At 49.1% G+C, this 13,011-nt stretch overlaps 1 protein-coding gene across 5 annotated transcripts in view; it reads right to left on the bottom strand.

The window, feature by feature from the left end:
• The window catches only part of Grhl3 (grainyhead like transcription factor 3), a 34,087-nt gene extending 24,162 nt beyond the window's left edge, over window positions 1-9,925 (bottom strand). For 2 of the 5 annotated variants that reach the window (XM_045151199.1, XM_045151202.1), the window contains exon 1: window positions 9,713-9,925. In XM_045151199.1, the coding sequence (XP_045007134.1) occupies window positions 9,713-9,729 (17 nt within the window). In that variant the 5' untranslated portion in view covers window positions 9,730-9,925. Of the gene's footprint in view, window positions 1-6,534; window positions 6,625-7,019; window positions 7,160-9,712 lie in introns of those variants that run through there. The other 3 variants (XM_045151200.1, XM_004657512.3, XM_045151201.1) reach the window with 2 other exon arrangements.
• Window positions 9,926-13,011: the final 3,086 nt, after the last annotated feature.

Genomic DNA, 13,011 nt, shown 5'->3' with positions numbered 1-13,011 from the left:
TTTTGTTTTGGTTTTCGGAAGTTTAGGTAGCCTTCAATCTGGCATTTTCAAATACCATTTGTTTTTGATACCTACTCCCTCTTACTCCTAACCCCCTTCCCTCCCCAATTCCCTTTTGGTTTACATGTCACATGTTTCCTTTTGCCCTTTTTTTTTTACCCCTTTACTTGATCCCTTCTGAACAAGAAATTTAGAAGACAGTAAAGGCATGCCCCAAACAAAGGAACAATGCTTTCTGTTCATCTGGTGATGGAGCAGTTCCTGGCCTAGAGGGGGTCTCACATGCATCCTTCTGGGTCCCAAAGTCTGATTCCTTGATCAGGAGCTGTTCCATACCTTTTTAAAATGCATCTATGTGCATGTGGAAGCCAGAGGACAACTTCAGGTGTCATCCTCAAAGATACCATCCACTCTTTTTGAGACATAGCCTCTTACTGGCCAAGAACTTACCATTTGGCTAGACTGGCTCACCAGTAAGCCCCAAGTGCCTTTCCATCACCATCTCTCCAGTGCTGTAATTACAGGTAAGCCCCACCATGCCTGACATTTTTACATGGGCGCTAGGATTGAACTCAAGTGCTCAAGCTTGTGAGGCAAGCACTTCACTGACGTGCCTCTCCAGCCCCTCTACATCTTAAGCATTTACCACAGGCAGGCATGATGCCAACCGTACATGAGTCCTCATCTATCGCAGGCAACAGCCCAGAGAAGCAGACAGCATTACCTCCTTTGCCCAGGGAATACTGAAGACTCCAAGCAGCCACACCACCTGCTCAAGATCATTTAGCAGAAGTGCTGGGGGCTCAGCGGGAACCTGAGCCCTGGGCTCCACCACGTAGCTCTTTTTTTTTTTTTTATTTATTTATTTGAGAGCGACAGACACAGAGAGAGGGAGAGAGAGAGAATGGGTGCGCCAGGGCTTCCAGCCTCTGCAAACGAACTCCAGGCGTGTGCGCCCCCTTGTGCATCTGGCTAACGTGGGACCTGGGGAACCAAGCCTCGAACCGGGGTCCTTAGGCTTCGCAGGCAAGCACTTAACCGCTAAGCCATCTCTCCAGCCCTCCACCAGGTAGCTCTTAACCCATGTGTTAGCTTCACTTTTGGATGCCTTTCCTAGTCCGGAAATCTCCCTCCTCTGGAATATACTGAACCAGTTCTCTACTGCAAGATGCAAAGGAATTTCTCACCCACACAGGCAGGAAGACTGAGTAGGATGGTGAGATGATGACAGGAAGTGTTCCTGGATGAGGCTGAGAGGCTTGCAGTCCTGGTCCCCATGCTCGGGCCATCAACCCTAAATGAAGCATCTAGCTTCCCGGGAGCCCTGACTATGCACAGGGTAGCACTGTGCTCTCTGAAAGACTCCAAGAAGGGTTGAGGGCCCAGTGGGTGAGGATGAGCAAAAACTCCCAGGAGCTGCTACAGGCTAAATGTGAAAGAGGATCAAAGAAGGAATTAGCTTTAATCATGAGTGACAGGCCAGAACCAAGGGGAAACCAAGTGACTCCAGTTCTATAAGGTCATTTTCCTTAGCGCTGGTGTCCACCACAGAACCCTGAGCTATTAGAGGATGAGGGAATGGGGGAACTGGTGGGAGAAAGGACTTGGCCTTGGGCAACATCTGTGATCTCAGATCTCTACCAAGACACAGTACCAGAGCCTGGTGCACCCTGGGAGGAAGCAGCACAGCCCATGGGCTTGGCAGCATTGTGTCCTTGAGGAAAGTAGCCAGCCGTTCTCAGTTTACTTCCTCATCTGTTAAATGGGTCTACTGAGTGTTTTTGGTGTACCAGTCAGGGGGCTCTTCTGAGCCCTGGGAAATCAGCCAAGACCAAGTCAGATAACACTTGGCTCCCATGGAACGTTCAGTCTAATTGAAGACAGACCATAAACACACAGGTGAGTTAATTTTAGTTCATCATAAGTGCTGGGAAGAACATTAATGAGAACACAGTAATGTGACGGAGAGTAACCAGGGATGGCTACTTGAGTAGAGTTAATCTTTGGTTGTTAGGAGAATTAAATGCATTAACATAAGAAATGTGCTTAGCCTAGAGCCTGCCAGCAATAATGGCTCCGTAAATAATGGCCATCATCATCCCCAAAGCCCAGAATGAGATTGTAAAGAGGAGACTCTGCCTGAGGTCCTCAAATTATCACAGCCCTCCACACCTCCCCTCTATGAAGCAGGTTCTATGTCAAAAACAAGAGACAGTGTAATAACCCCTTGCCTTGTCTTTCACATTCCTTATCTCATGGAGCCTCCCTACTTACAGAGTATGTTATTATTCCTACTATTATTCCTATTTTAAAGACCCTGAAATAGACAACAGACAGTAGGTGACCTGGGAACTCTACCTTTCCACCAAGGGATGTAGGAGAAAGGAAAGCAAGATCAAAGGCCTCAGTTTGGGCTGGGCCTACTGTGTGCCAGGTGTGGTCAGATGTTTCTCGTATGTCATGGTGACTCAAGGAAAGCCAGTCCACTGAGGAGGAAACTCAAGTCCTGGATTTGATAATCCCTCTCATTTGCATAGTGTGCTCTATTTTTTTTTACATGTGTCTGTCATACATCTGTCATACCTAGAATCTTGCAATGCCGCTGGAAGGTAGGGAGGGAAGAAATGACTGTCCCTATATGTTAGTAGGAAAACACCATGGGCCACTAATTTGCCTAAAGCCACAGGTGGTAGTGAGGCATCAGATCTTTAACTAGCATCAAGACCCTTCAGACACCTCAGAGCCTCTCCATCTGCCTTACCTCCTTCCACTTAGAAGAGAACTGGAGATTTAAATTAAAAGAAACCAGCTCCAGGCCTGCCCAGTAGGGGGGTACAAACTGCCCAGGCAAGGGTGCCCAGGCAGGGTGGGTACCCAGGCAGGACGGGTGGGACCTTTCTTCAGCAGCTTCTTCTGGGCCCATGGCACAGAAGGGGTTTGGTGCCAGCTACTCCATGCCCTCAGTCTCAGCCTCCTGACTCCAGCATGCATCATTCACCATTCTGGGCTGGAGTGTGAAGAAGGTTGACTGTGGAAAGGCAGGCTTTATCCCAGCAGGCCTTTGACTTGCAAGGCTCGCTGCTCTGGAGTTTAAACACTGTAAACAAGGATAGAGACCAGATAGTTGCTAACTCTGCCATTAAACGAGGCCCTCTTGTGTTGCTTCCTTCTGTTAGGATCCTAGCAGTTCAGGATATAGCCAGACCTTAGAAACAGAATCCCAGAGAAGTGTAACAAATTGCCAAAACACATACAGAACAGAACTGGGAATCAAGTCTTTGAGCATCTTGTCCAGTGCTGAGTTCACTCCCTACCCTACCTATGTCACAGGTGACTCAGTAACTCAGAAGTGTAAGTAGGGGCTCTCAGTTTAGCAAAGTGAGAGAAAACTCACTACTGACAGGGAGCCATAAGCTCTACCTATGGAAGAGACTGGCCCAGGACAGAACCTGAGAGGTGGGTCCCTGTGCACTCCAGCCTGAGGAGGAAGAGTTTCAGGGGCCACCTGAGCTGGGTGTTGACACCCAGATACACCCAGTCAGTGAGTTGCCAAACTCAGTTGTGAACCACCCAGCCTCATCAGCAGTGATCAATCACATTCACTAGTCACCTACAGGGAGGCCCTGCCACAACTGCTCATAGAAAAATCATTTTTCAGCCAGCCCCACGCAAGGTGTTCCTTAGGCATGACAGGGGTGCCTCAGGGTTCTTGTGCTTGCCAGTGGCCCATCTGGTTTTCTGGATGCTCAGGTTATGAAATGTGCCTTGTGAAATGGGCTGTGGGGGACTTCTTGTGGGGGCCTCATTGGGGAAAGGGGAGTGCAAGGCATGGTCCTATGGTGATCCCAGTATAAATTAGGTAGCACAAATTCGTAATCAGAGGGGTGTGACCAGAGCTATGTGGAGCTGGGTTACAGTCCACCTGTGCTAAAGCTGTGTGACTCTTGTTAAGCAACCTGACATCTCTGTGCTTTGGTTTACTTGCCTGTAAATGTGTCAAGATGAGAGTGTTAACCTTACAGAATTATTATGATAGCTACCATTCATTAAGGGATTACCAAGTGCTGGGTGCTAGCTAAATGATTTTTAGTCTGCTTTAATCTTTGCAACAACTTTGTAAGGTATTACTGGTGGCAGATGTGATAAGGGAGTAAAGTTGACTACTTGGTGCCAGGACATAATAACATGAACTATGACTGTTATTACTAGGAACACTCATTCTGGGGGGTAGTGCCAGCAAAGTGCACAATTCACAGACTCACTTTCCATGCCTGGCAAATGGGTCATCTCTTCCTAGCAGCCAATACAGAGCTGATACTTGGAGAGTCCAGGCTAAGAGGCAAGCACCAGCAGCTTCCTCATCTGGTTCCCAGTATGCAAACTGAGGGCTGCCAGGCTCCAACCAACTCTGCTGGCTACATGTAAACTAATTATGTGTCATTGCCTAATTGTACCAGAAACTCACTTTCTGACCTTTGAAAATTTCTCCCGTTTGGAACTTTTTCTTTCATGTTCTACTCTTCTGGTTTCTTGCTTGTTTGTTGTTAACTGAGGTAGGTGTTAAAAACAAATGAAATCTATCTCTAGCTGAGATTGCTACATCCCTTCGTTCTTCATTCACTGATTCATTCACCATCCGCTGAGGGTGATTCTGCAACAGATGGGCATGTATTGAGCTGACGATCATACTGCCCCCGCCCTCCCGAACTTCCATTCTTGCTGCCCCCATTCCACAAGGCGCAGGGGAGTAGCTCCAAACATGGTGAGCTAACTGCTAGTCAAGACTTTCACCATGCCAGTCGCTCTAACTATTAAAAAAGGTGAATGGAGTAGTGACAGGGAGGGAAGACAAGAGAAGGGGAAAGCACAGTCAGGCCCTGTGCCCTCTCTCCCACGTCTTGGAAGGTGGGTGTTTTTATCACTGTTTTATATATACAGAAACTGACACAGGGAGCTTGTGGGAAAGTTACTGGATCTATAGGTGGCAGAGCTGGGTTTTAAACACAGGTGTGACCCTGGAGCAGGGCTCTCAGTCTGCTGACCCAACAGCAGCAAGGCAGATCAACGGGAGGACCTCAGAACCTTCTACCTCCCAAGAACTGGTCTTCTAGGCCAGTGTTTTTTTTTTTTTTTTTTTTTTTTTTTTAAGAGAGAGACTGAGAGACATAGGGAGAGAGAGAAAAGTGGCATGTCAGGACCTCAGCCACTGCAATTGAACTCTAGAGGCTTGTGCCACCCAGTGCCCCTCACCTTTGTGTATGTGGCTTATGTGGGATCTGGAGAGTCCAGCATGGGTCCTTAGGCTTCACATGCAAGCACCTTGCCCAATAAGCTATCTCTCCAGCCCTAGGCCAGTGGTGCTTAAACTTGAACACACAGGATCATCACCTGGAGGGCCTGTTAAAACACACAAGGCCCAGCCCCACCTCCAGAGTTTCTGATTTGGCAGGTCTAGGGTAGGGCTAAGAATTTGCATCTCTAAGTTCCCATGTGAGGATGATCTAGGGACCACTTTTCTTTTTTTTTCTTTATTTTTTTTTAATATTTATTTATTTATTTATTTGAGAGTGACAGACACAGAGAGAAAGACAGATAGAGGGAGAGAGAGAGAATGGGCGCGCCAGGGCTTCCAGCCTCTGCAAAGGAACTCCAGACGCGTGCGCCCCCTTGTGCATCTGGCTAACGTGGGACCTGGGGAACCGAGCCTCGAACTGGGGTCCTTAGGCTTCACAGGCAAGCGCTTAACCGCTAAGCCATCTCTCCAGCCCGGGACCACTTTTCTTTCTGTAGTATTTATTTTGGTGGTAGTGCTAAGGATGAAACCCTGGGGGCCCTGCATATGTTAGGCAAGCACCCTATCACTGAGCTACACCCCTAGGTCCCAGGGGCCACATACTGAAAACACTGTTGCAGGTGAACCAATAACTAATTACAAATAATAACTCCCTCTCTTCCCCTTCCTCATTTCAAAAATAACATAGGCTTGTAAAAATACAAGCATACAAATATGTGAATCGGGCATGGTGCTGCACACCTGTAATCCCAGCACTTTGTGAGGCTGAGGCAGGGAGGTCATGATTTGTATAGTCCAGTCTAGCCTATTGAATGAGTTCAAGGCCAGTCAGGTCCACATAGAGACCCTGCTTCTGAATGAATGGGCTAAAGAAACAAATGCAGAACGTACAGAAAAACAGAAGAGAATGCATTCACATTATTTCACTAAAAGCAAATCACTGCTAACAATTCCTCCTCCGTTTTCCACGTCTAGGCACATAAGCTGAAGCTTTGGTTAAAAGACCCAAGTGAGATGCCAACTCTTCCACCAGTGAGTTCTCCGCTAAGCCCTAGCCCTTACATTCTCTTTGAAGATGGATGACGCGCTGATACTGATGTGGTTCAATCCATTTTCCCCCAATTTTGCTTGGAGGATCCAGTAGCGTGGTGCCCCGCGGCCCTTCCCCACCCCACGTGCGGGTCCCCGGGATGCAGCCGCCGTCCCCCGCCCCCAATCCCGCCACCGACCCCGCCGCTCACCGGGGCGCCCGGAGCCGCGGAAGCCCGTCGCCGCCGCCCGCCGTTAGGGCTGAGTGCCCGCCTCTAGGCCCACTCCGCCCGGTTTTTTTTTTTTTTTTTTTACAGCCGTGGCTTAATGAGGGCTTTTAACTTTTCATTCACCAGCAGCGTAACTCCGACTTTTAATAACACACCTCGTGCACGACAAAAATTTGCTCCTGGCAATCATGGTTTCGACCACAAAACCGCAGCGGGGCGGCGTTCCTGGTTAACTCTTGCGGCGCGGCGGGGGGCTGGGGGAGGGGGAGTCCGGAGTCCGGGCGCAGCCCGGATCACATCGGGTCCCCCCCCCGCCCCGCCCCGCCCCGGGAGCCACCTCCCACCTCCCTGAGATGACTTCCCTCCCGGGTCTGGGGGGCTGGGATAAAAGCTCCCCCGCAGCCAGAGGGTCCAGGAAGGCGGGAAGCCATGGCTCCATCATGAGGCCGGCAGTACTACTAGGTTACCGGGTCCTTCAACGTGGTGAAGCCCTCCTTCCCTCTTGCAGGGCAGGCTACGGAGGTGCCCTTGGCAGCCTGGCGCACAGTGCGACCCTCGGGGTACTCCACACGGGTGGAGGGTCACGGGACATCTTTGCTCGGGAGAAGACAAGGCCCGCGCGTCGCCCACGCGGGAGGACCCCCACGTGGCAGGCAGTGCGCAGGCGCGGGCTGTTTTCCCGCGAGATTTGCGGGCCGCCGCCCCAGCGTGCCTTGCGCTCGGGTCCCGAGCCTCAGGGCGCAGCGAAGGCTTCGGGGCTTGGAGGCATCCAGGGCAGCTGGCTGAGGCCTGCGGCTGGCAGAGGCGCCCGGCGCTGGGCCCAACCACATGAAAGGCTCAGGCGCTCGCCACCCACCAGCTGCCTCGAGCTGGTTTCTGACTACACCGCCTGGCCTCCATGCTCCCCAACACCCAAGCCTTCCCAGTGCCGCCTCCCACTCGACGCCCCGTCGTCATGCTAGCGTTTATGGAGCTCTTTCTACTCCAGGCCGGGTGGTCTGCCGTGAGAGCGTTTCCCACCAACCCCCCTAACCACCCACCCACCGTCAGGTAGGTACGTTTGTAGTCCTCATCTTACAGATGAAGAAAATGAGGGTCAGGGAGGACAAACAAATTCACCAGGATCCTGCAGTTGGTAATGGCAGAATTGAGTCAGATGCACGTCTGACTTTTCCCACTGCCTCAGGGCTGACAAGTAGTTCACTCTGTGAGGGCTCAAGATGAACATTTGGACCAGAATGTTCTGCAGGGGAAAAGCCACAAGCAAGAGAAGGCTGGGATAGCAGCAGCAGCACTTCAGAATTTGCAAGCCAAGCACTTGCTACCACATTCCACCTCCACCACCCCCCATCTCCCCTCTCCATGGTGGGGACCCAGGCTCATTGTCATTTCAAACGGTGGCTTTAGAGTCTGCCAGCAATTACTCAGCAGGTACAGGGGTCCTTCACCACATTAGGAGAAGCCTCCATAGTCAGCTATCAGACTTCAGACCCAAGTCGTTAAGAAGACAAGCAGAAACTTTTCTGTTCAGGTAACCCAGCTTCAGAACACGTACCCCCTATGGAGCAACCTCAGTAGATTCTGTCTGAAGCCTCTGCAGTTTTCCCCAGCATGTCTAAGTGGGATGGGAGCACATCTCAAATGTATGTTTGTGCATCCAAAGTATGGAAAAATAGAAAGCCAAGAGGGTCAAGAACTGCCCAATTGCTTATTTCTACATAAAGTAAGGATGGCATTGTTAGTTTGCCCCTTACCAGGACTTAATGGAATTGCTGTTTTAAAGTTGAAGCCCATAACAACTCCATGATGCAACTACCACTGCTGGTCACAATTCACAGGTGAGGAAACAGACCCAAGTAAAGTGACTTGCCCAAAGCCACACAGATAATAGGTGACAGAGCTGGGATTTGAACCAAGGTGCCAGCACAATGCTCCTACTCATATTCTAGTTGGAGTACAATTGTCCACACATTGTCAACCCAGGAATCCATTCAAAAGAAATCTGATGCCAGTAACCACAGTGAATGTACTGTGAACACAGTTGGCTAACCCAAAAGAACCCAAGAGCCAGCTGCTATAATGAATCCCATCCGCAGTCAGGAATGGCCTACAGATCTTTAAATTCTTAAAGACAATTTATTGAGGAGAAGCTTGAAACCAGAAGAGATTTTTAATGCCTGTCTCTGCCTACTCACCTCAGGGTAGCAAGAAAAGGAAGGTTGATGTTTAAGAACTCTGGCTTCTCTTGCCAGCTCCCTACCTCCAACTTAAAGCAGCCAGCTCATAGCCTCATTCCACCTTCTCTGAGGTGTGGGTCTGAGCAGGGGCCCAAAGTGAGATCAGCATCTGCCAGTTGCGTTCTAAATCCCAGATGTGGGCAGGAATGCACCTGCATCCTGCCGAGCCACAGAGATGACCTCACCGAAAACAACTCCCCAGCCTTAGAACTGCCTCTGGATAAAACTGACCACATTTTATTGAACACATCTTTAGAACTTGACTCTTTGCTAAGCATTTTACAACTCTTAGCACACTTAATTCTCTCAAGAACTCATACAGAGCATTTTTGTTCCCATTTTCCAGATGAGGAAAGTGAAGCTCAGTCAGATAAATTGAATGACACAACTTGGAAGAAACAACCTGAATTTGAACCCAAGGTAACCCCTCCACAGAGGGCCCACATTTAACCACCACACCATAACCTTCCCATTTGGGATTGTTCCAATTCAGCAAACAAGTCACTTCAGAGAAACCTAACTCTGCCTAAGACAGCTCTTAGAACCACCTCAAAGAAGTTCCTTTTGGCAAAGAGAGAAAACCTCTGCGGAGCTGGGGTTGTCTCTGATTTCCAAGGTCTTCAGAGTGGTATCAAAAGGCAGTGCCAAAACCCTTCACAGTTTCAGTCCTGTGTTTCCCTGCCTCCCTCGAAACTGCTCAGCAGAGAGAAAGAGAAAACGATTTTCCCAGGGAAGCAGTCAGCTCTAGCTCGAGACCCGGGCTTGCCTCAACACGCACAAGGCAGAATCGTCAGCCCATTCATTTACCCTTACAAATTGCCGTGTGAATCCTGGCGCCGGCCTCTCTGCTCTTCCCCCTCCTGGAAAGCCCAGCCACCCTCTGCTGGCTTGGGAGCTCAAGGCATCCGTCAGTGTTTACTCACTCAAGTTCATTCGACATCCTGTTCGCAGGCTCCAAGGTTCTATCGGCACTGAGGTTCTGCTGTCTGCTTGTCTCTAATTCTTGCCTGACACAGACATTCCCTGCCTAGGGAAGTGTTTGATTTATGTCGAGTTTTGGGTGCCCGGTTTTTGCTGACAGCAGATTCCCCACGGCGGTGTTAGCGCTGATTGGCTGTAGGTACAGGTGCCTACGACTGCAGGTATACCTCAGCAGGTGCAGCTGTTAACTCTTGGCCCACCAGTAGGGGCGGAGCCATGGGGGGCTGGTTGGGTGGAGCTGGCCAATTCCTTCCTTGGTGAGGGGGTGGGGGGCGGAGAGGAGGGAGGAGAAAAATGTTGGGAAGACACAACCTAACTAGAGGAAAAATACAGGGACAAACAGATACTTGGCTTAAAGAAAACCCCTGCCTCTGTTTCTAGTTAGTATGCTAGATTCTAGAAACGTCCCTGCTCCCACACACCTTTGCTCCCCTTCTCCACTACTGGAAAATCTCACAGGAGAGAGCAGGTGGGTCTCTGTAAGTCCCCTTTCTTTCCTTCAGAACTTTCCTCTTAAGATATTCTTGAATAATATTTTAGTTATTTAAGTCAACTATGGTGGTCACCCCCTTCCTTCTTCCCCAACCCACACACTTTGCAGAAGAGAGAAGAAATGGGGGATGGAAAGGTATGGTGACTTGCCTAAGGGCGCAAGCAAGCTACTGCAGAGCTCCATTCAGATCTTCAGTTATCTGAGTTTAGCTGGCCCTTGAGCTGGAGCCAGTGGCCTTAATTGACATTTATTAAAGGTTTTGCTCTTGGTTCTGGGGTAACAAGCCACAAATCCTGTGTTCCTACTCTGGAGGTTTTGGAAGGTGGGAGGGAGAGATTGGGTGTGGGGGAATAGGGCAAGGGCAGTCTTTCATTGATGTGATACCAATCTGAATGGGATGTGGGCAAACCGCATGCCGCTGGCCAGCCCGGAATAGATGGAAAAGTTGAAGGTGGCCATCTCTCAGGCCGTGGCTGGCTGGTTATTTGAAGTGCTTCCTTCTGCTCTGGTAGACAGGGAGAGGTCAGACACAGTTAGATGAAGTGATGGTAGATTACATTTTGTGAATAAACATCTATAAAGCATGGTTGAAAAATCCAGAATGCCCACAGACAGGACAAAGCACTTCCATCACAATTAAAGCAAATCATCTTGAGATTTTATTTTTACCTGTCCTTCCCTCACTCCTACTTGGCAGATTACCTCTTTGCTGTCTTCCTGGCAACCTCCCTTTGGCATGTGCTTTCCTTGTTTGGGAAAGACAAGCAAGATCTCTGCTGGTTAGGTGGTGATTTTCAGGGTAAAGTCAGAATCCAAAGAAGCCCTCTAGGGGAGGGTTAAAGGCAGGTGGAAAGGGGCACGAGTTTGAGAACGGTCAGTTTGACTTCTCACTGGAGGCTGTGTGGAGGGTACCTCAGAGAGTTCTGACAACAGTGAAGAGTTATAACTGCGAGTCAAGTCACTTCTTAGAGCAGCCTCTTCAATGACCCATGCTCCAGTAGACACGTAGTTATTGGGTGTCACACCACTTCATTTTTGTTATCTACCAGGCCTTCTGGACTTTTCTGATAGATTTCTCATTAATTTTTTATCTCCCCTTTCTCTGGAATATGAACTCCATTAAATTAAAGGCCTTGTCTGCCTCTAATCTGGAGTGCTACCTGCAGTGTCTGCCTCCCAGTAGATGCTTGATAGGCCACATAGATACAAAATTGTGCCAAGCCTTCCTATATATTATCTTCTTACAAAAAGTGAGCTTTATTACCTCCATTTTTAGACGAGCAAACAGGTACAGAGTGAGTGACTGTAATGCAGGGCCGTGGCACAGCTGGAGGTGGGTTGGAATCTGAGAATAGCCTCAAAGGATAACTGGTGCCCCTGGAACTGCAGAGTTCGCTGCAGGCCAAAGGATGGCACGCTTCTCTTTGTAGCCGTCTTCCCACTTCATGGAGTTTCTGTCAGCTGTGTTGCAATGACTGTGGGGTGACTCATGCTGGCTGAGCTCAGGGGGCTGGGATTCCAGATGGCATGTCCCTGCTTGCTGGGCTTTATAAGTGGGTCCTGTCCTTTTCTCTGGATCCATCTCTGCAGTTGAGATCAGCAGAGGGTCTTTCACACAGGAAGCCTCCAGAAGGTGCCCTGGTCTGGGCTTGGTAGTCAGGACCTAGGGTACAGGGTTGCCAGACCCCTCCCCTAGTAGTCCTCTCCTCCAGCCATGAGGCAGGACTGGTCCAGACCTTCATCCCCACAGTTCAGGGAGGGCATAGTTCAGAAGCAATATGGTTCAGGCCTTGCTGACACCATTGCCTACTTTTGGGGAACATCAGCCCGTCCAGGGCAGGGGAATTGTACCATTTCCCTGCCTGGACATCCCAGCAAGAGGTTTTTCTGTCTAGGAAATTATAAGCAGAGACCAGCTAATCAGATGTCACATGATAATTACATTCACAATAATAACAGTAAATATTGGCGGCTCTATTCAGTGTTTGTATTTTATAAGCCCTATACAGAGTTACCTGTGTTAGGGGATAGTATATCTCTATAACATAGAGCTCTGTTAAAGTCCCAGCCACATCACTTACTAGCTCCAGTGATGATGGGAAGTAACTTAAGCTCTGAGCCTTAATTTCCTCCCCTGTAAGTACAATAAAAACAGTAGTGACCCCTCACTGGATCCTTGTACTAAGTCAGGTGATGTGTGTGCAGTACCTGGCACCAATTTTTCAGATATTAAGAAAGCCTTTTCCCCTCACCAGTCCTCATCGCTTAACCCAGTCAAAAAAAAAAAACAAAATTGGCAACCTGATTTTACAAATTAAGAACTTAGACTTAGTTTATATAATTTGCTAAAAGTCACAGTTAATAGACGAAAAAACAGAATTGAGCCTAGATCTTTCTGACTCCATGCTTATAGATTTTAAGACATGGAACATCCTTGGTTCAAGTTCTGCCTGATCTCTGGCCACTTACTGAGTATGTGACTGAGTAGAGCTCCTCCTCTCAGAGTCCAGGTTTCCCTTCCTAAGGGAGTAGTGAATCACTAAATGGGTAGATTTTCATATCTAAAGCACTGAGGGTGGATACTCTTGTTCCTACAGATATGGTGTGTCTGCAGGGTGGCAGAGTCCTTCAATCACCCAGGCCTTTCCAGGCTTATGACTACCTACCTGCTACTGAACAGTGTGACACTCCCCTTTAGGACCACTGAGCTCAGTAAGCAGTAAGAACAGGGCTTTACTGGATGTCTGC

Source organism: Jaculus jaculus, chromosome 5, assembly GCF_020740685.1.
Source record: "Jaculus jaculus isolate mJacJac1 chromosome 5, mJacJac1.mat.Y.cur, whole genome shotgun sequence".
Lineage (NCBI taxonomy): Eukaryota > Metazoa > Chordata > Mammalia > Rodentia > Dipodidae > Jaculus > Jaculus jaculus.
Note: the sequence above shows the minus strand (reverse complement) of the source record. Positions and strands in the feature narration are given on the sequence as shown.